At 48.2% G+C, this 27,481-nt stretch overlaps 1 protein-coding gene across 1 annotated transcript in view; it reads left to right on the top strand.

The window, feature by feature from the left end:
- Nucleotides 1-27,481, top strand: part of C2CD2 (C2 calcium dependent domain containing 2) — a 61,663-nt gene that overhangs the window by 8,969 nt on the left and 25,213 nt on the right. Inside the window, exons 2-6 of the mRNA NM_001192676.1 lie at nt 3,674-3,772; nt 17,166-17,285; nt 21,690-21,794; nt 23,431-23,553; nt 26,361-26,481. Of these exons, the coding sequence (NP_001179605.1) occupies nt 3,674-3,772; nt 17,166-17,285; nt 21,690-21,794; nt 23,431-23,553; nt 26,361-26,481 (568 nt within the window). The remainder of the gene's footprint in view (nt 1-3,673; nt 3,773-17,165; nt 17,286-21,689; nt 21,795-23,430; nt 23,554-26,360; nt 26,482-27,481) is intronic.

Raw genomic sequence — 27,481 nt, 5'->3', positions numbered from 1 at the left:
GAAAGGAATGGCAAACCATTTCAAGTATCCTGGCTTAAAACTCAACATTCAAAAAACTAAGATCATGGCACCTTGTCCCATCACTTCATGGCAAATAGATGAGGGAGAAATGGAAACAGGGACAGATTTTATTATCTTGGACTACAAAATCACTGCAGATGATGACTGCAGCCATGAAATTAAAAGACACTTGCTCCTTGGAAGGAAAGCTATGACAGAACTAGACAATGTGTTAAAAAAGCAGAGATATCACCTTGCTGACAAAGGCCCATATAGTCAAAGCTATGGATTTTCCAGTAGTCTTGTATGTATATGAGAGTTGGACCATAAAGAAGGCTGAGCAAAGAATTGATGCTTTCAAATTGTGGTGCTGGAAAAGACCCTTGAAAGTCCCTTGGATGGCAAGGGGATCAAACCAGTCAATCCTAAAGGAAATCAACCCTGAATATTCATTGGAAGGACTGATGCTGAAGCTGAAGCTCCAATACTTTGGCCACCTGATGCCAAGAGCCACCTTGTTGGAAAAGACCTTGATCCTGGGAAGGACTGAAGGCGGGAGGAGAAAGGGGCAAGAGAGGATGAGATGGTTGGATGGCATCACCGACTTAATGGACATGAGTGTGAGCAAACTCTGGGAAATGATGAAGGACAGGGAAGCCTGGCGTGCCACAGGCCATGGGGTCACAAGAAGTCGGACATGACTGAGCCACTGAGCAACAAATACTGATCACCAAGATTCCAGGTCAATGGCACAGAGTTCATTTTCATCTTCCCCTTTCCTTATCTCTAACTTCCTCCTCCAAGAGCGAGGCATCTGGGACTCAGTGTCTGTAACGTACTTATTTGGTCAACTCCAGCGTACATATAACGTCCTTTCTGGATTGCTGACCTGTACCCCCGTGAGAAGCACATTTCCTGACTAGATTCTCGCGTTTGTGTGCAGCCAGGACCCTGTTTTCCGGTTTCTCAGGTTCACTCTGTCTCCTGCCGCTTCTGGCGGTTGTGTTCTTTCCCTGTGCGGTTACGTTTGTGTTCTATCTGGGGCTCCTCCCACATCCCGATTTTTCACAGCTCCATCTTTAGCCAGTGATTTGGGATGCCACTCTTGTCACTGACTGTTTCCATACACGTTGGGGTCTATTCTGAATGCCCGGTGTTGGCCCCTCTGGTCATCTGTGTGTTCATGGGCTGGTACCACACGCCTGGAATCCTTGAGGTTCTGTACATGCATGCATGCTAAGTCACTTCAGTTGTGTCTGACTCTGTGTGACCCTATGGACTGTAACCCACCAGGCTCCTCTGTCCATGGCATTATCCAGGCAAGAATACTGGAGTGGGTTTCCATTTCCTACTCCAGGGGATCTTCCCGACCCAGGGATCAATCCCACATCTCTTCCATCTCCTGCACTGCAGGCAGATTCTTTATCACTGTGCCACCTGCGAAGCCCACAGAGGTTCTGTAGTGTGTCTTAATGTCCCAGACAGCTGGTGTCTTGTGTTTCTTTTTCACTTGTTCTCCTGGCAATTCCTGCCTGTTGCTTTTCCTTGTAGATGTAAAGTCTTTCTTTGGTCTGAGTGGGATTGAGTCTGGAACGAGGCTGCCTGCCCATGGACAGAGTGCAGAGATACAGGGATTTTGCTGCACACAGGCTGGGCTCTCTGAAACTCCAGGATCGATCAGAAAGGGAAGGGGAACTTTTGGGTCCTCATTTTAACTGAATCATGTATTTTCTTTGTGAGCCTGCCTCTTGACATTAACTTTCCTAGCAGAATATCTACAGGGTTTTCATTCAGAAGGTGCCATGGGTAAGAGGGTGTAGATGGCACCTCCTGATGGGCAGGGGGCAGGAGGTGACATCCAGGCAGCTTAAGTCTACGTGGTCTCTTCAGGCTGGGGTAGAAGGTACATTGTTTCACATGCAGTCCCCAGCAGCTGTGGGGCTTCCCAGATGGTGCAGTGATAAAGAATCCTCCTGCAGTGCAGGAGACACAAGAGGCATGGGTTCTAGCCCTGGGTGGGGAAGATCCCCTGGAGGAGGAAATGCAACCCACTCCAGTATTCTTGCCTGGAGAATCCCATGGACAGAGGAGTCTGGTGGGCTATAGTCCATGGGGTCACAAAGAGTTGGTGGTGGTCTAGCAGCTGTAATGACTCCTGTGAGGGGTCAGTCTCCTGCCTAGCACTGCATTCTGTGCTGGGGCTGCTCTTTCAACCAGGAGGCCTGGCACACAGGGCGATGTCATCCCCAAGCCACTGGCCAGCAGGTTGCACCAAAGCAAGCTCTAGCCATGGAGAACATCCGCAGAGCAGCCCCCGAACCATGACCTCATCACTCTCACGAAGTAGATTTAATTCTCCCCTGATGGTTTGTAGAGGTGAGAATGATGTCGCTAAGACAAGATGAGGTTAGAAGAACTTCAGTGACAGTGTTCTGTGCCTGTAGGTGTATGTTGCATTACTGGGGATTCTTAAGAAACAGCCCTGGGCTGACTTCATTCTTGCTCATCCCCACTGCACTTGCCAGGAGAGCTTTCCTGCCATTTGTACCATTTCTATCCCCCACCCTTGATCTTGCCTTGCAGTTGGAACCAGCTCATCACAGCCAGGAGTCTCAGAAATAGATGAGATGTGGTGGGGAGCTGTGGGGCTGAGTCTGTTTTTTAAATACGTGATCAGAACTCATTTGATGATGATGGGCTTTCTGGAGCATATCAGGAAGAGAGTTGAAGGAGAGTTTCGTTCCAGGGTCGTATTGTTGGCATATGTGTTCAGCCTTACAAGAGAACTTATTTTTTAAAAAACCAAGACCTGGTTGGTAATCCAAGTCCTGATTTATTCTTTCATAAAGCATTAGTCTTGTTTCCTTGTGGTCATATTAATTGATTTGCATGTCTTACATTGAAGATTTTAATTGTAAGAACCAAAACTTAATGCAGAATTTTAACGCAAGATTTTAATTGCAAGAACTTGTCACCTGCCAGAGTGACAAGCTGTGGAGGACATTTCTGGGAGGGTATGAGAGGATGTGGAGAGCTGAAGGTGGAGTTAAACCAGGAGACCATGGAGGGCAGGAGACTAGCAGCTCTGGGGATCCTCAAAGCAGGGACTCAGGAATCTGATCCTTGAGCAATACCACCGGCTGGCTCATTTCCAGGCTAGGAATCCTAAATTCCATGGAGAAACACCTGTCTGCTCCCCACGGGTTCCTGCCCACCTGCCACTTGGGCATCGGGAGAAGAGGGTAACCTAAGGAGAGTGCCTGCACCCCCTTGGGGCAGGGAGAGGTGATTCTCTGAAACTAGAGAGAGGTTTCCTAGAGAAAGGGGAGAACACAGCCCATGTACCTGCTGTGCCCCACCTGCAGGCCAGCCGCGCACCCACCCTCCTGGGAGCCTGGGCTTCTCCACTCTCACTGTGAACCTGAGCTCTCAAAACCCCCTCTGCCGTCTTCATTGCCACATTTTTTATTTTGTCTCTGAGTTTCTTACTGATATTTGTCCATGGCTGCTCTTCAGAAGCACACATTGAACTAAATGAAGTCATATCACATCCTCTTAGAGCTGCAGAGCTGCAGAGCTTTGCAGCAAGTACGTCATCTCCTTTAGAAAGTAGCTCCCCCCGCCCCCCCACCCTCCCAGGGCACCGTCTCCTCACTCTGCTCTTCTGTTCCAGGGCCCGCTGCTCCTCTGCTTCCAGGAGGACCTGCTGCAGCCACCCCTGGAGCTGACTGTGCAGCAAGTCTCCAGCGTGGCCCGGTCAGCCCAGGAGAAGGTGAGCCAGGCACCGTCACCTGCTGGAGGCCTTTCCTCACCCAGGAAGCCAATTTAAAACTGGGATGTATAACTGGGTCACTTTACTATACACCAGAGATTGACACAACATTGTAATCAACTATATTTCGATTTTCTTTTTTTTTTAACTGGGGTGGGGGAATTTATTCTTAGAATTATTGAAAATGCCAGACATCTTACACCAAAAAAATAAATAAAATATGGCCCATCACTGATGAATGGATAAATGAAATATGGCATTCCCACATGATGGAGTATTATTTGGCCTCATAAAGGAATGCGATTCTGACACATGCTCCCACGTGGATGAGCCTTGAAGACATTCCACTAAGCGGAAGAAGCCAGACATGACACATATTACGAGATTCCATTCATATGAAATATTCAGAATAGATAAATCAATAGAGACAGAAAGTAGACAAGTAGTGTCCAGGGCCTGGGAGTGGGCTGTGAACAGTGACTGCTAATGGGGATGGGATTTTAAGGGGTGATGAAACGTTCTAAAGGTGGTGCTGGTGATGCTCATACCAATGTGAAATATATTTAACAAATATTTAGTATATTTAAAAGCCATTTGATTGTATAGTTTAAATGATTGGATTATATGTAAATTTATATACATATCAGCTCAGTTCAGTCGCTCAGTCATGTCTGACTCTTTGCGACCCCATGAACTGCAGCACGCCAGGCCTCCCTATCCATCACCAACTCCCAGAGTCCACCCAAACCCATGTCCATTGAGTCGGTGATGCTATCCAACCATCTCATCCTCTGTCGTCCCCTTCTCCTCTCGCCCTTAATCCCTCCCAGCATCAGAGTTTTTTCCAATGAGTCAACTCTTCGCATGAGGTGGCCAAAGTACTGGAGTTTCAGCTTCAACATCAGTCCTTCCAATGAACACCCAGGACTGATCTATAAATTTTATTAAATTATAAACATACATTTTATAATTTATAAAATGTTGTTTAGTCACTAAGTCATTTCCGACTCTTTGTGACCCCAAGGACTGGAACCTGCCAGGCTCCCCTGTCCAAGGAATTTCCCAGGCAAGAATACTAGAGTGGGTTGCCATTTCCTTCTCCAGCGGATCTTCCCGACCCGGGGATGGAACTCATGTTTCCTGTATTGGCAGGCGGGTTCCTTACCACTGTGCCACCAGGGAAGCTCTAGATTTATATAGGTACAGTTATAAATAATATGTGAATAATTCTGTAGCATGGTATATAGATTTTAGCCATTTAGCTATTACACAGAGTTTATTTTATAGTTGCTAACAGTTCACAGGCTGAAATTATTTATTACACTGGTCAACTACCATAAAAAATGGGAAGAATTTTTTGTAATAAAAAGTCTCTGTGAAGTGCTGAGAGACTCTCAAGTGTAAGCTTCCTCTTGGATCTTGATGTTTTATTGTCAAGTTAAATGCATACCGTTTAGCAGACTGTGAGGAGGAGATACCTGGCTGGCCCCTGGGCCCAGAAGGAGCTCCCACCCAGCCCCTGGAACCCCATCCTTGTGTATCCCCGCCCACCCCCACCCTGGGTCAGCTGAACATCATTTGTGCATTTCAAATGTTTATTGTTTTGTGTGTACGTTTTCCCAACAAGCTTTCTCTTTATAAGAACATGGCAGTTTGAATGTTCACCCAGGTTGGTTTTTGGGGCTCTAGTTCATTTAGCTGGAACTGCAGTTCACGACTCTGGGTGGGCACAGGCAGCTTTGTCCACCTTCCGAAGATGGACAATGAGATGGTTTTCTCTTTTTCACAAGTGCAGCAAGGCTGCCCTGAACTGTCTCCTGAGTCCTCAGACTCAAGCCTGGGAGTATCTCTGGGGCCGGTGTGGGGTTCCTGGGTTGTAGGTACACACAATCAGCTCCACCATGGACTCCAGAATTGGTCACCCAGGCACTGACCCAGCGTCCTTTGCCCTGGCAATGCAAAAGGGCTCTCTCTCCCCATGCCCTGGTGGATCCTGGAGTCTCAGAGCTCCATAACCCCTGCAGGAAGCATGGGAAATCCCTGGGAGATGTTGGGAGAAAACTGGTGGCAACAAGGCAGGATGCTGGCACCAGCACAGCCCGTGAGAGCTGGAAGGGGCCCTGTGAGCAGATGGTGCAGTGCCCAGGTTTCAAAAGCTAGGGGTCTGGGGGCAGCTTGCTGTAGGCCTGGCCTACCTGAGTCCCCTGCTTGGGATGTGCCCCTGTGCATTGATTGAGTGCCCTGCTGCTGCTGCTGCTAAATCACTTCAGTCGTGTCTGACTCTGCACGACCCCACAGATGGCAGCCCACCAGGCTCCCCCGTCCCTGGGATTCTCCAGGCAAGAACACTGGAGTGGGTTGCCATTTCCTTCTCCGATGCAGGAAAGTGAAAAGTGAAAGTGAAGTCGCTCAGTCGTGTCCGACTCTTAGCGACTCCATGGACTGCAGCCTACCAGGCTCCTCTGTCCAGGGGATTTTCCAGGTAAGAGTAGTGGAGTGGGGTGCCATTGCCTTCTCCAGATTGAGTGCCCTATTATTGACAAATAAGCCTCAAGTCCCTTTGTGATGGACGGTTTCTGTTCCCTGATTTCTGACACTGTCAGTATTAAGAGAACAGAGCTCAGAGACTGGCTTGGAGGTGCTGGGGAGGGAGCAGGGATGAGAAATGGCCATAGACCATTTTTAAAGGTCTTGATATACAGATAGTACCAGAAACGCAACGTTTGGAAAGTGAATGGTTAAACTGTGTTTGTTTTAATACCATGGCAGAAATATTGCACACCCATCAAAAAGTTGAAAACAATGTATAGAAGTTGCACAGGCTTTTTTTTTTTTTTAAGCCTGTCTTTTAAACATTTAATTAATTAATTTTTTATTTTGGTTGTATTGGGTCTTTGTTGCTGCCCTCGGGCTTTCTCTAGCTGGGGCAAGTGGGAGGCTACACTTTGTTGCGGTGTGTGGGCTTCTCACTGTGGTGGGCTTCTCCTGTTGCAGATCACGGGCTCTAGGTGCACGGGCTTCACTAGTTGCAGCCCATGGGCTCAGTAGTTGTGGTGGATGGGCTTAGTTGCTCCCCAGCACGGGGGATCTTCCCAAACCAGGGATCAAACAGGTGTTCCTTGTATTGCAAGGTGGATTCTTAACCATGGGACCACCAGGGAAGCCCAGCATCAAGTTTTTTAAGTCTGCCCTCTTCCTCCTTGCTCTCAGCCCTCCTTCCTTTGCTCCCTGCAGATGGGACCACGGGCAGCTGTCCACACTGTTCTAGGAAGCTTTTCACTCAGTAAACTACTGGAAAGTGAACACGATTTTGTTTTCTTTTACAAGTTTCTTCATAGTTCTTGACTCCTATGTTTTCTTGGCCAGAGAGGACCTGGGCGCCTGCCAGTACCTTTGTGCTGGCATCAGGGCCCTCCTCTTGGGCAGGAACTCAGCCCCCTGAGCAATGCAGGAAAGTGGGTTGAGGGTCGTGGTCCCAGGGAACCAGCTCAGGCGCCCTGTGGGGATCCACCTGGCCCCTGGGAAGTGGGGAGCAGGATACCCCCAGGTGCTTGGATCCTGTATGCAACCTCTTCCTCTCTTGGACATGCATCTTGGCTGATCACAGCCCATTTCAGGGTACCCGCTTGCAAAGCAGTCGAGCCTGACTAGTCAATTTCTCTTGTAACGTGTCCCCATGGGAGGTTCCCAAATATCCACAAGTTAAATGAAGGACAGACATCATCCCAGGAGCTGATGACAGTGCCTTCCTCCTTTCAGGGTCTGAGCCACCCCCAGGGTCTCCAAACTTAGACTGAATCCTGTACCAGCACCGTCACATGTTCTCTCGGTGCAGTGTAATTCCTGAGAAGGGAAAATCCACAGCAGAACCTCACGATACAAACAGAACGTGTCCAAGGAGACAGGAGATTCTAGGACATCCACCACCACCGCCACCCCCCCGCCCTGTCCTTTCTCTGCTCCCCTCAGAGCATCAGGGTCCGTGTTTCTCATCCTCCTGTCTCAGCCCTGACAAGGGACGTGTGGATGGTATTTGAGGTAACGAAGAGGAGGAATCTGCCTGGACAAGGGGGCTGGTATATAGTCACGTCTTGGATCAAGACTTGAATGGGGCTTGGGTCAGATGAGAATGGGGTGCTGGTCTCCCTTTGTGGGTATCTTTTCAACTTGGGTTTGAACGAGTCTCCCTGCAGGACCCCCCCAGAACAGAACTGGGCCTCCCCCGCCCTCCAAGTGCTCTGTGCTCTGACTTTCTCCTGCAGCCCCTGAAGACCCCTGTGCGCCAAAGTAACCACCGTTGCAAATATCTGTTCATCAGCAAGCCCCCTGCCCCGGTCCTGCACAGAGAGTGGGGTCTTGCATAGGTCAGAGCATCAGAGTCATCTTGCAGGATGGGAGCTACACATTCTGCACCCTGCAGCCAGGACCCATGGGAGCTTCACATTCCGCACCCTGCAGCCAGGGCTGAATGGGGACCTCTCAGTGGTTTACTTGTGACTCTTGACACCAAATGTGTGCATTTTTTCTTTCACCCAACAAGCAGTCCTCCAATCCTCTGAACACCAACTGGGTGTCCTACAATTCAATTCAATTCTGGCACTAAGTACAGTGCAGACCCCTCAGGTCAAGGGCCAACCCTAGGTCTGACCTTCCTGTACCCACCAACTGGCTATAAGGTTGAAGGTTCCCACAGCCCCTCCTTACGCTAGAACAGCTCACAGAACTTGGGAAAGCAGTTTCCTTACTATTGTTGTTTACTTGCTCAGTCGTGTCTGACTTGTTGTGACCTCATGGACCGTAGCCCACAGGCTCCCCTGTCCATGGGATTTCCCAGGCAAGAATACTGGAGTGTGTAGCCATCCAAGGGATCCTCCCTGCAAAAGGATCAAACCTGGGTCTCCTAGACTTCAGAAGGATTCTTTACCACTGAGCCACCTGGAAAGCCCTTCCTTACTATTGAAAGTGAAATTGAAGTCGTGTCCGACTCTTTGTGACCTCATGGACTGTAGCCTACCAGGCTTCTCAGTCCATGGGATTTTCTAGGGAAGAGTACTGGAGGGGGTTGCCATTTCCTTCTCCAGGGGATCTTCCTGACCCAGGGATTGAACCCGGGTCTCCCACGTTGTAGGCAGACGCTTTACCCTCTGAGCCATTACCAGTGTCTTATAAAGAACACAGCTCAGGGACAGCCAAATGGCAAAGGTGTCTGGAGCAGGGAAGGGAGAAGGGACGGGAACTTCCATGCCCTCTATATGTGCCACCCTTCCAGGACCAGATGCTCTCTGAACCCCATTGATAAAGGGTTTTATGGAGGTTCCATTACAGAGGACGTCTGATTAAACCACAGGCTATGGGTCTGTGATCCCATCTCTAGTCCCTATCCATTCCCCTGAGCTCCAGGTGGCAAAGCTTCTCCCCTCTCATCACGCCTTGATTGTGCTGACCTCCTGCCTGCCTCCTGTTGTTATCTAGGTCCCCAGCCACCAGTCATCTCCTTAGCATCCAAAAGACATTCTTATCACTCCGGAGATTCCAAGGGTTTTAGAAGCTGTGTGCCATGATCTGAGGACAGCACCAAATATTTATCCCAAGAGACAAGCCTACCAGCGGCTGGGGCATTTCTCTAAGGGAGTGCTCCTGGGACAGGGCACCTGCGTTCCTCTGGAAGGGCATCTTTTCAGGTGGTGACTGGAAGCACCCCTGTCTACAGCACTCATGGAGCAAGGCATCACCCTTCAACTTCTCTGCAGGGCTCTCTGTGTCGTCCCTTCCAGTCCCAACACGCCCCAAGCACATTTCTCTCTCCCAGACTGTAATTACACTCTTACACAAGAGCAACAAGTTTCAGCTGCATTCTCTTTGCTCATGTCCTGGAAGAGCTTTGCTCCAGAATGTTTGACCCAGAAGATGGAGACTTAATTTCTGTGTTGCAAGTGGCCCGAGAGCAGCTCTTTGTCCTCAGGTGGCAGCAGTGGCCCCTCCTGATGCACCTGTGGAGGCATGAGGTCTACACGGGCAGCATTTGAGCTCCCTGAACATGAACCAGGGTCAGGCAGATTGTGCAGGACGGGCACCTGCTGCAAAGGCCACACGTTTCCTTAGCAAGCGTGGTGAGTGTCCCTGTAAACAGGATTCGTATGTTGAAGGCTCACCAGGGAAAGCGACAGTCATTGGTGCTGAGGGACTGCAGTGATGTTTACCTTGGTGGGTGGCCCTACCCCTGAAGTATGAATTAGCTTTGTTGTCTGTGTCATTTGTAAATAAATAGAGGCTTCTAATGGTGCAGCGATCACCTTCAGGTTAAAGTTTTAAATAAACAGAAATCCACGAAGACTGGAGTAAGATCTAGAAGTCAGAGAGATCCAGGCTGGCACCGAGCTTGTCGGGTATTTCTTCTCCCTCTGAGCCACGGGCTGTGTCTGTAAAGGTGAACCCCTGCCTGGCCCCGGCCTGTGCAGTTCCTGCAGGGACCTGCTCCTGATGTCGTTGGGCTATACAGGCTCTGTCTGTTCTCCTTAGCACCCACAGCTCTCCTCCACCCAAGGAAGCATCGTGACCTTTGTATAGAGGGGGAAGCCAAGGTATAGAGAGGCTGGTGAGGGAACCAGGAACCACTGAATAAGCAGAGGCTTAATTGAACCCGAATCAGCCTCCAGAAACAGGCTCTGACTGTGATACACTGTAAATGGTGCTGTTACTATTATCTTTCCTTTTTTATTATTATCATTTTACGTTTATCATTTCACTTAAGCTCCCACCCTCCCCAGGAAAGAGGGAAGATGGAAAAAGGGGAACTGAAAGGCACTAACCAACCTTTGCTTCCATGAAACCATAGCAACAAACAGATTGAGGCATTTGCTTGGAATTTCCCCCAGAATCTTATTCCACTTGATATGTCGGGGAACCCCGCAACCCTCCCTGGGTATGAATTGTGTATTCTGAGCACATGGACTTTTTCGATCTAAAGGCTGTCTGTTATACATTTATACACTAAAATACACTCTGAGAGATTCCTGGGTCTCCTCTGCTCTCTCCAAACCTTGGTGAACCCCTTGCTTTGCAAGTGTGTTGTTGTTCAGTCACTGAGTCATGTCTGACTTTGCAACCCCATGGACTGCAGCACACCAGTCCTCCCTGTCCCTCACCATCTCCCAGAGTTTGCCCAAGTTCATGTCCATCCAACCATCTTATCCTCTGCCATCCCCTTCTCCTTTGCCAGAGTAGTGGAACACAAAGTTGTAGTTGCAAATAGGAAATTTGGTTGACTTTTTTTTTCTGGATAAGTGAATATTTATTTATTTACTTCCGGTTGTGCTGGGTCTTCATTGCTGTGCAGGGACTTTTATCTAGTTGTAGCGGGGACTACTCTCTAGTCGTGATGCAACAGCTTCTTCTCACAGCGGCTTCTCTTGTTGCAGAGCATGGGCTGTAGGCACATGGGCTTCCGTAGTTGCAGCTCCTGGGCTCTAAAGCACAGGCTCAGTAGGTCGGTGCACAGGCTTAATTGCCCTGCAGCACGTAGGATCTTCTCCACCCAGGAATGGGACTGGTGTCCCCTGCATTGACAGGCAGATTCTTTACCACTGAGCCACCATGGAACTAATTGACTTTTTTTTTTTTTTTTTGGTTTTGCATGACTTGAAATTCCAGGTACCCTATTAGCCTGGTATTTATGCTAAAGTTCTAACAACTTGTGAAACTGTTTTGAAGCAGGGTCTTTCTAAAGGCAGGTGAGAGATTCCTCCCTGGGGGCCCCACCCTTTGAGGCCTGAATAGGGGCAGAGCTTCTGGGAGGGCCACCTATTTGTTTGGAGGCAGGCAGATGGAATCTGGGCTGAATCAGCCCTCAGGTACTTTGCCTGGTGTAGACTGCCGAAAGGCAAGCTGGGGGTTTGCTTGTGAGTTGGAACACAAGGCAGTGGCTAATGGTGAAGATATGACTGAGTAGAACACTAACAGCCAGCCTGGAAAAGACCCAGCTCTCCCCTGCCCTCATTTTAAAGGCAGTGTCTTATATGTGTCTTTTAATGCATAGAGACCATGGAGGATAATGCATTCTCAGATTTTTAAGCCAAGGAAAGCCCACATTAAGCTGCATTATGTAGTAACAGTACCTCCTGGTAGTGTTGTTGTTCAGTCACTCAGTCGTGTTTGACTCTTTGAGACCCCATGGACTGCAGCATGTCAGGCTTCCCTGTCCTTCACCATCTCCCGAAGTTTGCTGGGAGACTCATATCCATTGAGTCAATGATGCTGTCTAACCATCTCATCCTCTACTGCCCTCTTCTCCTTTTGCCTTCAGTATTTCCCAGCATCAAGGTCTTTTCCAATGAGTTGGCTCTTCACATCAGGCCAAAGTATTGGAGCTTCAGCTTTAGCATCAGTCCTTCCAATGAGTCTTCAGGCTTGATTTCCTTTAGGATTGACTGGTTTGATCTCCTTGCAGTCCAAGGGACTCTCAAGAGTCTTCTCCAGTACCACAACTTAGCATCAGTTCTTCATCTTTCACCCTTCTTTATGGCCCCACAGATCAAACCCATGTTTCCTGCATCTCCTGCATTGGCAGGCAGATTCTTTACCACGGGTTCAATCCCTGGGTTGGGAATATCTCCTGGAGGACGGCATGGCAACCCACTCCAGTATTCTTGCCTGGAGAATCTCATGGACAGAGGAGCCTGGCGGGCTATAGTCCATAGGGTCGCAAAAGAGTCAGACACGACTTAGTGACTAAACAACAACAGAGAATCAGACGTGAGTAAAGTAACTTGGCACACATGCGCCTGGAAGCCCGAGCCATATCAAACAGCTCGGTATAATTGGGATGCTCTGAGGACCCAATGTATAAACTTCAGAAGGGAGCCTTATGAACAGGTCTGTGTTTGGGGTAGGAAGATTCTAGGGTCAAGATCGGGGTCTCTACCTGTTTGTCTGTATTTAATAGACATCAACCCTGGTCACTCTGGCCCTGGTTGGAAGGGTCTGCTTGACCTTGCATTGGGTGATCCTGCCTTCTGCCATTCCAAGAGGGGACCCCTTGGTTACAGGGACGGCCCAGCCAATATTTGCCTGGGTTGAGATCATTTAATCCCCATTGTGTATAAAACACCATAATGCCCTGAAAGAAGATTACTTATATCTAAAATCTCTTTTCCATTTTGTTCTGGTCCATTTGACAAATGGGACTTTTACTCTCAGGGTGGAGGAGTAGAGGCTGGCCCTGGTCATTATCCCTCCCAACTGGACCCGTAGGAATGGTGGGGGCATTTTGTTTGCCTATCTTGAAACTGATCAGATAGTTGTTTTAATTAGGTTTTTCAGCTGAACACTGAAGAGAGGCCAAGAAATGGTTGGTCCATATAACAGGTGTTACTGAGAGCATTGGCGTATGGCCGGGAAGACCTTCCAGGGATCTCTGCAAAAGGTGTCCCATTGTCAATGATTGCATCTAGTTTCCAGATGTGACATGAATGGTAATTGTGACCTTTGAGGTTTGCATTCTAGAAGTTTTAAAGTCTTAAAATCTATGCTGGATTATTGGTTTAATTGCTTTTAGCCAGGTGCTTCAGCTATCCATGTATCAGAAACAAAGCAGTGGGGTAGCTTTTTAAAAATTTTTTTTCATTCTTTTTTAAAATTAATTAATGGATTTATTTTTGATTGCACTGCAGCATGCAGGCTTTCTCTGCTTGTGGTTTGCAGTTTCTCTTAGCAGTGGCTCCTCTTGTTGCAGAGCATGGGCTCAGCAGCTGTGGTGCACCCGAGCTTAGTTGCCCTGAGGCATCTGGAATCTTCCCTGACCAGGGGTGGAACCCGTGTCCCCTGCATTGACAGGCAGATTCTTTTCTTTTCTTATAGTTACTTTTAACTTTGTATTGGTGTATCAGATCAGATCAGATCAGATCAGTCGCTCAGTCGTGTCCGACTCTTTGCGACCCCATGAATCGCAGCACGCCAGGCCTCCCTGTCCATCACCAACTCCCGGAGTTCACTCAGACTCGTGTCCATCGAGTCGGTGATGCCATCCAGCCATCTCATCCTCTGTCATCCCCTTCTCCTTCTGCCCCCAATCCCTCCCAGCATCAGAGTCTTTTCCAATGAGTCAACTCTTCGCATGAGGTGGCCAAAGTACTGGAGTTTCAGCTTTAGCATCATTCCTTCCAAAGAAATCCCAGGGCTGATCTCCTTCAGAATGGACTGGTTGGATCTCCTTGCAGTCCAAGAGACTCTCAAGAGTCTTCTCCAACACCACAGTTCAAAAGCATCAATTCTTCGGCGCTCAGCCTTCTTCACAGTCCAACTCTCACATCCATACATGACCACAGGAAAAACCATAGCCTTGACTAGATGGACCTTTGTTGGCAAAGTAATGTCTCTGCTTTTGAATATGCTATCCAGGTTGGTCATAACTTTCCTTCCAAGGAGTAAGCGTCTTCTAATTTCATGGCTGCAGTCACCATCTGCAGTGATTTTGGAGCCCAGAAAAATAAAGTCTGACACTGTTTCCACTGTTTCCCCATCTATTTCCCATGAAGTGACGGGACGGGATGCCATGATCTTCGTTTTCTGAATGTTGAGCTTTAAGCCAACTTTTTCACTCTCCACTTTCACTTTCATCAAGAGGCTTTTGAGTTCCTCTTCACTTTCTGCCATAAGGGTGGTGTCATCTGCATATCTGAGGTTATTGATATTTCTCCCGGCAATCTTGATTCCAGCTTGTGTTTCTTCCAGTCCAGCGTTTCTCGTGATGTACTCTGCATATAAGTTAAATAAACAGGGTGACAATATACAGCCTTGACGAACTCCTTTTCCTATTTGGAACCAGTCTGTTGTTCCATGTCCAGTTCTAACTGTTGCTTCCTGACCTGCATACAGGTTTCTCAAGAGGCAGATCAGGTGTTCTGGTATTCCCATCTCTTTCAGAATTTTCCACAGTTTATTGTGATGCACACAGTCAAAGGCTTTGGCATAGTCAATAAAGCAGAAATAGATGTTTTTCTGGAGCTATCTTGCTTTTTCCATGATCCAGCAGAGATTGGCAATTTGATCTCTGGTTCCTCTGCCTTTTCTAAAACCAGCTTGAACATCGGGAAGTTCACGGTTCGCGTATTGCTGAAGCCTGGCTTGGAGAATTTTGAGCATTACTTTACTAGCATGTGAGATGAGTGCAATTGTGCGGTAGTTTGAGCATTCTTTGGCATTGCCTTTCTTTGGGATTGGAATGAAAATTGACCTTTTCCAGTCCTGTGGCCACTGCTGAGTTTTCCGTCAATTAACAAACAATATTGTTATAGTTTCAGGTGAACAGTGAAGGAACTCTGCCATATGTGTGTGTGTACCTCACACACATTCTCCCCCAAACTCACCCCCATCTAGGCTGCCCCCGGGGATTCTTAACCACTGGATCAGCAGAGGGGTCCAGCTTTTTGTAGAACTGAAGACAAACAGAAACCAAACTCTTCCTTGAGTTAGGGCGCTAATGAATCTGTCAAGGTTCTCAGTGACATTCTAATTAGCTTCATATAGAAAGTTCCATAGAAATAATAGAAGTCAACCAATCACTGTTTTGTTTTGTTTTTTTACGTTAAGAAGTAAAATGACCTCCGCTCTTGAGACAAAGGACAGAATTTTCTATCATGTCACTTGTGTGTGTGTACCTCATCCGGCATCAAAATACATTCCTCCTACAAGGACTGTTTACAGAGCATTTATTTTTAAAGTGAATAGGCGACATTTCTTATACAAACATTTTTTTGTTCCAACCTTTGATGAACTCTGGAGATGCAATAACATGATAAAGATGTAACTACTCCTCATAAGTCAGTCCTCAGAGAGGGCCTTTACAACAATGGATGAAACGAGGGTTGTGCACTTTTCTGCCAGTATTTAGAAAAGGCAGGGTTTTCTTTTTCTAGCCCTGTGCTGCCAAAAGCTTTTATAGTGGACCCTGGAAATGGACCCCTTGCTGGGGCTCCCTGTGTAGTACAGGTCAGGTCATTTTTGGATGGGCAGGTGGGCTCTGAGTGGAGCTATGCCTGTGAGGGGGCCAGTAAGCCAGGGATCAGGAGAGGGGAGGGAGACATGTTTTCAGCCTGAACTTTGTGAAATAGCAGTTGCCCCGACAAAGTAATTATTTTGTTAATCTTTCTACTTGGTATTTTAGGTTCTAAATCCACCAGAGAATTAAAGAATTTTTCCTTCCTTCCCAAGTGACACCATCCAATGTGGGGGTCAGCTGTTCCCTTGGGAGTGTAGGGGTCCATCTTGCCTTCCTCTCAGCCTCTGATGCCTTGGCTTTGGCCAGACATGCTGGCCCCCTGCCAGGCACCCCTCGTCCTCCCCAGCACCCCTCTACCAGGCACACCTGGTACCTGGCCTCATAGTCAGCCTGTGCTGGGCTCGCTTGGCATCCTGCCAGGAGGGTGGCCAGTCCCTCCTTCTGGAAGGTCTGCTCCTGTAGGGGATTCGCTGGCAGAGACTGAATGCTTCCCTTTGCAGTAACAGCATTCACAGTCCTCTCTCTAAAGTGCTTTGTGATTTATGTCAGGAATATGGTCTGGTTTGTTCCTGATGTAATTGCTTTGTCTCATAGGTTTTTAAATGAGCTCATTTTAACAACTCTATTTTTGTTAAGACTGTATCATTTTGTAACCGTTCAATATTTCACAGTTCTTTGAATTATCCCCACATCTTTTTAAACCCCAATAGGTTACAATATATTTAAATAGAAACAATTTCTTATGTTCTGGGTACTTTTTAAAAATTTTTACCTGTAAACATCCATAACTAATTTTCTTTTTAAGGCTCATTTTTTTAGTGAGAGATGATGGCTAATGGCTTTCACTCCATATGAATAAATTGCCCAGGAAATTTAAAAATCAGCTGCATGAAGAAATAGAAAAAAGAAATATTTAAAGGAAAAAAAAATTGTGTGGAAAGATTCTGACTAGATTTGGGCAAGTCCTGGAAAAGACTCTGATGCTGGGAGGTATTGGGGGCAGAAGGAGAAGGGGACGACAGAGGATGAGATGGCTGGCATCACTGACTCGATGGATGTGAGTCTGGGTGAACTCTGGGAGTTGGTGATGGACAGGGAGGCCTGGCGTGCTGCAATTCATGGGGTCCCAAAGAGTCGGACACGACTGAGCGACTGAACGACTGAACTGAACTGAGAATACATCAGGGATAAAAGATTGGAAATATTGTTTCTAGTTTTTAAGCTCTGGTGTAATAGAAAAGATATGCATCTAGATATGCACCCACATTTGAAACGGAGTTCTCATTCTTGCTCATCTGTGGAGTCCAGGCTATTTTGTTCCGTGAGATGCAGATGGGTAAGGCGGACGCTGTCCTCTCTCCGGTGTAACACTCGCGTGTTCTCTGGTCCCCCCTGCAGGTGGTATTCTGCCACGTGGTGGGCGAGACCATCCAGTTCCTGGTCAGCGCGGGGCCACCCTCACCTGAGGACGCAGGGCGCTCGCTGTATGGCGTGCGGCTCTCTCCGCTCCATCTACAGGTAAGATTGGGAGACTGAGTCTGTCCTAGGAAAACAGTTTTCGTAAATCTGTAGGGTGCGTGGGGCGCTGTCACAGACGCGCATGCTCCTGTTTTCATTAATTACTGTTCATTGGTTTCAGACTGTTACCTTCATATTATATTGTCTTTGTGGGAAATACAAAAGTGTGCATGTAATGGGTTTATGTATAAATACACACAGGCTTCTCTGATAGCTCAGTTGGTAAAGAATCTGCCTGCAATGCAGGAGACCCTGGTTCGATTCCTGGGTCGGGAAGATCCACTGGAGAAGGGATAGGCTACCCACTCCAGTGTTCTTGGGCTTCCCTTGTGGCTCACCTGGTAGAGAATCCACCTGCAATGTGGGAGACCTGGGTTTGATCCCTGGGTGGGGAAGTTCCCCTGGAGAACAGAAAGGCTATCCACTCCAAATAAATAAATAAATACACACTGTATATACACACACAGGTGTATGTACACACATATATACACATGGACACACACACAGGTGTATGCACACACACATATATACACACCTAGAGAAGGAAATGGCAATCCACTTCACTATTTTCGCCTGGAGAATCGCCATGGACAGAGGAGCCTGGCGGACTACAGTCCATGGGGTTGCAAGACTCGGACATGACTTAGTGACTAAACCACCAAAGCCACCATATGTACACACATAAGTAACGCTCAAAATCCTCCAAGCCAGGCTTCAGCAATACGCGAACCGTGAACTTCCTGATGCTCAAGCTGGGTTTAGAAAAGGCAGAAAAACCAGAGATCAAATTGCCAACCTCTGCTGGATCATGGAAAAAGCAGGAGAGTTCCAGAAAAACATCTATTTCTGCTTTATTGACTATGCCAAAGCCTTTGACTGTGTGGATCACAATAAACTGTGGAAAATTCTGAAAGAGATGAGAATACCAGAACACCTGATCTGCCTCTTGAGAAATCTGTATGCAGGTCAGGAAGCAACAATTCGAACTGGACATGGAACAACAGACTGGTTCCAAATAGGAAAAGGAGTTCATCAAGGCTGTATATTGTCACCCTGTTTATTTAACTTATATGCAGAGTACATCACGAGAAACGCTGGACTGGAAGAAACACAAGCTGGAATCAAGACTGCCGGGAGAAATATCAATAACCTCAGATATGCAGATGACACCACCCTTATGGCAGAAAGTGAAGAGGAACTCAAAAGCCTCTTGATGAAAGTGAAAGTGGAGAGTGAAAAAGTTGGCTTAAAGCTCAACATTCAGAAAACGAAGATCATGGCATCCCGTCCCGTCACTTCATGGGAAATAGATGGGGAAACAGTGGAAACAGTGTCAGACTTTATTTTTCTGGGCTCCAAAATCACTGCAGATGGTGACTGCAGCCATGAAATTAGAAGACGCTTACTCCTTGGAAGGAAAGTTATGACCAACCTGGATAGCATATTCAAAAGCAGAGACATTACTTTGCCAACAAAGGTCCATCTAGTCAAGGCTATGGTTTTTCCTGTGGTCATGTATGGATGTGAGAGTTGGACTGTGAAGAAGGCTGAGCGCCGAAGAATTGATGCTTTTGAACTGTGGTGTTGGAGAAGACTCTTGAGAGTCTCTTGGACTGCAAGGAGATCCAACCAGTCCATTCTGAAGGAGATCAGCCCTGGGATTTCTTTGGAAGGAATGATGCTAAAGCTGAAACTCCAGTACTTTGGCCACCTCATGCGAAGAGTTGACTCATTGGAAAAGACTCTGATGCTGGGAGGGATTGGGGGTAGGAGGAGAAGGGGATGACAGAGGATGAGATGGCTGGATGGCATCACCGACTCGATGGACACGAGTCTGAGTGAACTCCGGGAGTTGGTGATGGACAGGGAGGCCTGGCGTGCTGCGATTCATGGGGTCGCAAAGAGTCGGACACGACTGAGCGACTGATCTGATCTGATCTGATGTATACACATATATAATGAGTTCAGAGTTTCCATCTATCAAATATGGGACATATGGTATTTTTCAAAGCACATGTCCAAGATGTTGTTGACTGTTGGATTGAGGATGATGGCATCTGAGATGAGGAAGGTGGTTCTGTTAATAATTTAGAATCAGATGCTGCACCTCAAAAGTCCCCTCCATCTTGGAAACACAGCTCAAAGTCTGGACTTAGCATTCTTCCTTTCAGTGTTTGAAAAAATCAACTTAAAAGGCTCATTATTTTTATGTTAGAAAATGAGTATCACCATTATTTTTGAATAGTCAACATTATTATAATAATTGTAATAGACACATAGTATATAACTTTTATAACTGATATATTTTTATACATTGAACAATTATAAATAGAGATAATAATTATAATAGACTTAGTGAAGCTTCTGGTTGACTAACCCATCAGATAACTGTGAATGTCACACATGGAGCAGAAGTTCACTTATGTTCTTATTTAGCTGACATGTAGAAATTGTGAATTTCTGGGTCTGTTTTAGGGGTCACTGCCAATCCAACTTGTGCTTGGCTGCTAATTTGGAGGGTGACCCCAAATCTTTCAAGATTCTCAACCACAAGAAGAGATTGTATTCCATTTGGTTTCCTTAAAAGACATGGGTTTAAACAACCAGGACAAGCAAAAATTTCCGGCTACCTAAACGGCTTTTTTTATGAAACCCATCCCCTATACCCCTATCCATTTTCAAGAGCCAGGGAAGTTAAGTTGACCTCATGGACTTGTCAGATGTTAAAGCCCTCCTGCTTCCCCTAGTTTTTTGGACAATGTGGTTAGAAGATAATTTTAAAGTCTGGGATCTGTTCAGGATGGGGTGAGTTCAGCAAGGACCACAAACATTCACCAAGGAAACATGTTTCCTGAGATGCTGTTGATGTGCCATTTTACACAGCTCAGACACAGGTAATTCAATTGTGTCTTTGATCTCTTAACACAGTTTAAAGGCCGCCTGTGGGTTACCTCTCAAAGCAGAAGCAGCTGCTAGAGGTTGGTGAATTATTAATGTTCTTGGCAGGAGGCATTCCCTCCTCTGTTCTTCAGATAAAAACTGCATAGAGACCAGCAGCTACGCCCTCTCCCCAATGTGGTGGAACAACTCAGGGACTGTGGCAATGAAATAAAAGTGCGATTTTGCTAGAGTCGCCCAGAATTACAGGGCAACAGGAGCATCCTTTGTTTTACCTGGTTGCTAGCATGAGGGGGCGTACCCAGTATTGAGAAAACAATTCTACAGCCACGCTTTCCTTCCCTTTCCCTGGGTGGTGGCAGGAAGCATGGAGATGGGAAGGGTCAAAACTTTGGCTGTAGAAGGAGCCTCCTGCTGAAGAAGGAGGGATGGTAGCTTAGCTTGCTGTGGCTGCTGAAGCAAATCACCACATCTTAGCTGAAAATGGCACACATTTATCAATCACCATTCTGGAGGTGTGATGTCCAACACGGGCTAAAATCCTGGTGCTGGTGGCTGCCTTCCTTTCTGGGAGCTCTGGAGGGAATCTGTTTCCTTGCTCACCCATTGTTGGCAGAATTCAGCTCCTTATTGGAGTTGTTGGACTGAGGGTCCAATCTCTGGCTGGCTGGCAGCTGAGGGCAGGTCCCAGCTTCTAGAGGCAACCTTACCCCCGGGCTTCTGGCATCCTCCTCTGTCTTCAAGTCACCTCTCCCTGCATGCTCTTCTGTCTTCCTCTTCCATCTTTCAGGGCTCCTATACCTCTGTGGGCTCACTGGAATCATGTAGGATTGTTTCTGCACCTCAGTGTCCTTACCCTAATCACACGTGCAGAGTCCCTTTTGCCATTTGAGGAAATCTATTCACAGGTTCCAAGGAGCGTGCTTGTCTTTGCCGGGCGGGGGGGGGGGGTGGGGGTGGGGTGGGGTGCGTCGTTCTGCCATGACTTACAGGCAGGGCTGAATGGGGCCCTGGGAGAGATTGGAGTCCGTGTGGAGGTTGTGCAGTGGCCCAGGCAAGAGAGGCTAAGAGTGCTGATGCGCCCCTGCATACAATCAGGGTGGGGTGAGGGGAGGGGGCCGTGTGAGTGTGTGGGAGTGGACGAGGCATCCCGGCTCCCTTCTCTTTGCCTCCGGCTCCAGTATGTCTTGGTGATGCTCTCAGAAGAGAGCTGCACAGCAGAGGTTGCAGGTTTTCATGAGATCTGGTGTTCAGCCCCGACCCTGATGTTCCTCTCTGAGTGGTTGGTTGAGGCAGAGTGCTGATGGGGATGGGGTAGGCTACACGACAGGGGAGGGGCAGTCAGGGACTGGGGACCCTCCTTGCAATTTTGAAAGCACACAGGATGCCAAGGCAGGGGATAAACCACTGTCTAAGAAAAGAAATGAACACACAGACATACATCGAGGCTCCGGTGGAGAAAGCAGCCCTCCAATAGTCTTTTTTTCTTTTTCTTTTTTTAAACAGCTGGAGCTCCACATGAAGGAGAAGAGGGAAGACATTCAGATCAAGTGGTCCTTCATCAGCGCCCCAGAGATGGCCATCACAGTCCAGCCCAAAGTCCCAGGGGAGGTCAGTTTGTGAGGTTCTGCGATTCCCCCATCACGAATATGTGAACGTGGGCACGTTGTGACTACCAGCTCTGGGGGATGGAGCCTCTGATCAGTGGGGTCCCTGGTGTGTGATCCTGGGGGATGGCAGGCAGGGAAGAGGCAGGGCAGCGGCAGGGCAGCATGGTGGGTGGGGGGGTAGCTTCCGTGGATTTAATGCCAGGCTCTCACCTGGGCTGCACCTGTAATCACCTAGCAGTTTTTAAAAATTCCCAAAGACTGCCCCGCCTCCCCAGGCAGGTTTGATTGGACCGGAAAGCTTTTAAAGCCCTCCTGTGCAGTGGAGGCTGAGAGCCACTGCGGTGGTAGCATCTAGGTTTTCCTCGACCTTCTGTGACACCCACCCCTCAGTTGCCCTCCTTCCCTGTGAAGGCACATCACTCACCTCCGTCTCGGGCTGGGTCCAAGACCTGACTCCCAAGGCCACCACCTCCCTTCTCTCCCAGCTCTTTCAAAGCTGCGTCTCCAATCTGAAGGTCATCTCCCTGCTCCCATGGCCTTGGGTGTGTGAGGAAGTGACTTTGGAAGCGGGACTGGGAGTGGGGCAGGCTGCTAAGTCATGTGGGTGCCGTCACTTTTAATTGCTGGAAAGATCATGCAAAATCACATACACCGAAGGCTGAGGTCGTCACGTTACTCCTTTGCAGTGGCTTTTATGATATTTTCTTGAAATTTCACTCTATTTCAGACTCTTATTCTGTTACAAAACTATCAGCACAGCTGAAATATGTGTATTTAAAAATTCTTCCAGGGACTTCCCCAGCGGTCCAGTGGTTAAGACTCCGAACTTCCAATGCAGGGAGCATGGGTTTGGTCTCTGGTAGTTCCATTTTAAGTTTGTGTGAACATTCTAGAACATATAGACACATTTCTTTTGGGTATTAATTATTGTAATCTTATAGAGCTTGACATCTGGTGGTGCACATCATCCTGCTTTCTGTTCTTCTGCAAACTTCTCTTCATTCTTGGGCTTTTCAACTTTTTGGATTTTTTAAATTATTTTTTTAATACAAAAGTTAATTTCTCAGAAGCAGAGAGATCAGGGCTTGTACAGTGGTTCCTCTGTATCATCTGGGATCCAAGACCCTAATCTTTTTTGTTCCAATATTGTGAACACGTGATTTCCATCCTTTTTTTTTTTTTTTTTTTCCTGGCCACATATAGCGTGTGGGATCCTAGTTCCCCAACCGGGGATGAAACCTATATCCTCTGCAGTGGAAGCACAGAGTCATAACTGCTGGACTTCCAGGGAAGTCCCTTGAATACTTTTTAATTAAAAAAAAAAAATCAGATGTCAGTCAAGAAAGAAAAAAACACACATCTATGTATTTGAGGAAAGAGACTGAAAGAACATACACAGAAATGCTGACATATTTGTATGTTGCGTCTGTATTATTCTTAACCACTTTAAAGAATAAGGAGCATGAGTGACTTCTGAGGTCAGTAAAGATGAGAACGAGTGAGTCTTTTCTGGCCTGAACCTTCTGTTTCGTGTCGAGGGCATCAGGAAAGCCGTGTGTTGGCCTGCCCTGTGCCCTCTGCCCTCTGCCCTCTGCCCGGTTCGGAGATGATCTGGTGACAACCTCCTCTTTCGACAGGACCCGGTAGCTGGGACAGAGGCAGTCTCTGAGAGCCTCAAGGACATTCTGAAGCACCTGATTAGCTCTGCCTCCCCATCGGTGGTACTGAGCACCACGCCTGCGGACCTGAGAGAAGTTCAGGTAAACGGGCTCTCAGCGTGCGGGTGCTTTGCAGCCCCGTGACGGACTGTGGTCATCCTCTCTTGGACAATCAGTGGCACCTCCTATCCCTCTGCCCCGCCCCAGGTAGAGCAAGATTGCACGACTGCTGGTGGGTGATGACTGCAGTCTGGGGCGAAGCTTTGAGTTCAGGGCACGGGGGTCCAAGGCCCCGTGGGAGGGAAGGAGGAGGTGTCTGGACCACTCAGCATAGTCCACGTCTAAGTAGCCCAGAAACCATCATTTTCAGGGACCAGTACGTGACTTTTCACTGTCCACCCAGAGCCCGTTGTCTGAGACCTTATCCTTCCAGGATTGAGGTACCTGGGAACTTGCCCTGAGAGACAGAGCAGCACACTGTAGCCACAGACTTTTCGACCAGGCCAGGGACAGCCTGGGGGCCAGGCCCTGCCTCCAGCAGCACCACCTCTCGGAGGTCTGCCCCCCTTGGGTAGTGCAGACACACGAGGCTGTCTGCTCTCTGTGGGTCCCTCCCCATGCTGCCTGCCCTCCCTCCCCGGTCTGGGACCCTCACCACTGCCTGATTAGGTGCTAATAACTCTTTGGCTAAATTTACATTCACGACATTTATCCAGGCCAGCCCCTGGGCTTGGCCTCTCACATCTTTATTGGCAGCACATCTAAAAACCTTTGCTTGGGATGAATTAATTCTTCCATTTATGAGCAGATCTTCTTACGATGGTTATGCAAAATAGGCACATACAGTCCCTAAAGTGATTTTTCATTCGTGTTTCCAGTATTTTTATGTGGCATGGTAGAATAGCCACCATTATTATATGGTGTGACGAAGTTATTCGGTCCTAGTCATGTCCGACTCTTTTCGACTCTGTGGACAGCAGCACGCCAGGCCTCCCTGTCCCTCACCATCTCCTGGAGTTTTCCCAGTTCATCTCCATTGAATCAGTGATCCAAACATCCTCTGTCATTCCCTTCTCCTCCTACCTTCAATCTTTCCCAGCATCAGGGTCTTTTCCAGTGAGTCAGCTCTTCACATCAGGTGGCCAAAGTATTGGAGCTTCAGCTTCAGCTTCAGCAGCAGGAGGGAATGCTGAAGGATGAGGGAATGGCAAGCCACTGCAGTATTCTTGCTGTGAGAACCCCATGAACTGTATTAAAAAAAAAAAAGGCAGTGTGATAGTATAACCTTAATTTGACTTTGATGCAGGCTCTTGGACTCTGGTTCCTCTTAGGGCATCACCAGCTGTGAGTGTGTAGAGTCTGGAGACAAAATCTCTCTGATTCCCTGGACACGTACCAGTGGGTCACCGTGTTGTGTAATTCCCTCTGGGCACTGAGGGTTATCAGAATATAAGAAGTAGGCTTCACCCTCCTGACGAAGCAGACGGAGCCGCTGAGTAAGCAGACAGGCAGAGTGAGGGTTTTGTGGGTGTTTGTGCAGGGTTCCCAGTTCATCAAAGCTGCCTGTTTGGAATATGACTATACAATGCTTCCCTGGTGGCTCAGAGGGTAAAGAATTGGCCTGCAATGCGGGAGACCCAGGTTTGATCCCTGGATCAGGAAGATCCTCTGGAGAAGGGAAAGGCAACCCCCTCTAGTATTCTTGCCTGCTTCTGTAATGCATTCTATAATGCTTTTAAATACATTTGCAGAGTTTATGTATCAAAATAGCATACATACTATATTAGGGTTCTGTAGAGAACCAGAACTAAGGGATGTGTGTGTGCATTTATTTACGTACGTGAGAGTCTCTGTAATTGTGTGAGCCAATCATATACATATAATTGCATAATGTGTATGCATGCTTATTTGCTTAGTCATGGGCTACACGCCTGGGCACCCCACGGTCCAGTCAGGTTGACACATAAAATTAGCCATCACACACACAGAATTGAGAAAACATTGCATCTCCACCCCAGACATGTGGGTTACTCTGTCCCCAGAACTCAGGGACCTGGATCTTAAGGATTCTGTGATGACTTCTTGGCCACCCCGCCCCTTCAGCTCACAGTCGGCAATAGTGTTTTCTAGGTAGTGACCTAAAGGAGACTACAGTCCTTGAGATGTTAGTAAGTTTCCCCCCGGAAAGCACTGTGAGGTCAAGTCAGCTTTAAGGATCCTTCCTGGAAGACCTCACTGTGCAGAGGCCCATGATGTCTCTGAGAAGCCTCTCAGGACTCCCAAACATTTGTGTCTAGAGCCCCTCTTAAAGAACACTCAGAGCTGTAAGTGGGAGGCGGAAGTTAGCTTGGAAAGGCTGGTCTGAAGGTGGGGTCCCCCAGGCTCTGGAGGCTCTCCATTGAAAATACCTCAATGCTGATTTGAGGATGAGGTGACAAAGCTGCCCCAGGGGCACCTGCCTCTGCTTTGTCCCCAGCGTGACACCCGGACGACACTTAGCTCCTCCCCACGTGGATGGCGGGTCTGCCCCGAGGTGGGAAGCAGCCTTTCGTGTCCTGGTTGGTGTCCCGCTCGCTGCTGGTGGGCAGTGGGCGCCTGCAGCCCACGGAGCATGTCCCATTCTGTGTTTAGCTCCTGGCTGGCTCAGGCTTGACCCCATTTTCACCCACAGTGGGCCTCTGGGGCACCGTCTCTGGGTGAACACTTTGCTCCTCCACTTGCTTTCTATGGGAAGCGGCTGTGAGTGACTGGTACCCTCCACCCTCCTGAGAAGGGAACATTGTTCCAGAGCTGGCGTGAGGGCCAGGCTCCCTCTACAGGTCTTCTTGAAGATCCCTTCCCTGGAACAGGTGCCCGATGGCCACTGCCTCTTCCCCAGGAGTCACTGCTCTCCGTTCTCCTTTCTGTAGCATCTGCAGCGCACTTCATCCACTCAGGAATCCTGCCCTCCCAAACCTCCAAGGGCTCATGACCTCAAACTGTTGGTGAAGAACATCCGAGTCTCGCTCCTGAGCCATCCTGGTGCTTCAGGTGGGTGATGGGGCTGCAGAAAGCACCCTGGTGAGGGCAGGGTGCCGGCTGGCTGTGGATGTGACTGTCTGCAGTATGAGCAGAGGGGCCGGGGTGCCTCATGGGTTGTCTGTGGTCTTTGCTTCCTTCTGTGGCTCCCGGCAATTGGGTGTACAGTGTGATCTCTGCCTTTCAGCAGAGAGCAGCTCCTGAACACTGTGGTAATGATGCAAGATGGTGAAAACACAGTCCTGATTTTGCACACATGAGGCTGAAGGAAGAAGGAGGATACTTTTTTGCTTTGTCCTTTTCTCTAGCCTGGAAGCCACCTTTCTATTTTTATCTTTTCCTAGTGACGCTATAAATACATGTTAAGCATCCCTGACCAGCGCACTCCTTTCTTCCTGGGAGAGGAGGCGCCACACGGGATTATGGGTGTCACGAAGGTGTCAGGCCCCTGGGGGCCCCTGTGTTGCCAGGAGAGGCTGCCATGAAGGAGGACAGAAACACTGCAGAGCGGGTGACTCTGAATCACTGCCGAGACTCCAGATGCCAAGGAGCCTGGGACTGGACACGTCTTTCCACTGCGATGTGGTTTTTGCCAAGAATAGCAATGAGTCCTTTTTTATTGTCTGAGAACGTCAGGGGTTACTTGTGTTTATTTGTGAGGAGATTCATCCAGTTCCAGAAGTATGGGCAGAGCACATTTGAAAGCCAAGGCTCTGTGAAGCTGGGCATAGGTGGCTGTTTTGGTAATTCAAAGGTCGCCTCTGGAGGCCACACCACTTAGCAGGTGGGAGGGGCTGCCCGGGACCCATTTGGCCAGGACTGGGGGCCCCGTTTCTCACCTCCGCCAGTAGGTCCCCAGCTGGGTGTGAGTCTCCTCTTGGAGGTGATTGTGGTAATTAGTAAGGTGATGTGCATGGAACACAGCACCACCCGGTAAAGGGTCAGCGCGGTCCGTCCCTTCACCATGGATTGTTTATATGCACGGATGACTCGGTTTGATTTTGGCTGTGCT

The sequence above is a fragment of the Bos taurus genome, chromosome 1, assembly GCF_002263795.3.
Source record: "Bos taurus isolate L1 Dominette 01449 registration number 42190680 breed Hereford chromosome 1, ARS-UCD2.0, whole genome shotgun sequence".
Lineage (NCBI taxonomy): Eukaryota > Metazoa > Chordata > Mammalia > Artiodactyla > Bovidae > Bos > Bos taurus.
Note: the sequence above shows the minus strand (reverse complement) of the source record. Positions and strands in the feature narration are given on the sequence as shown.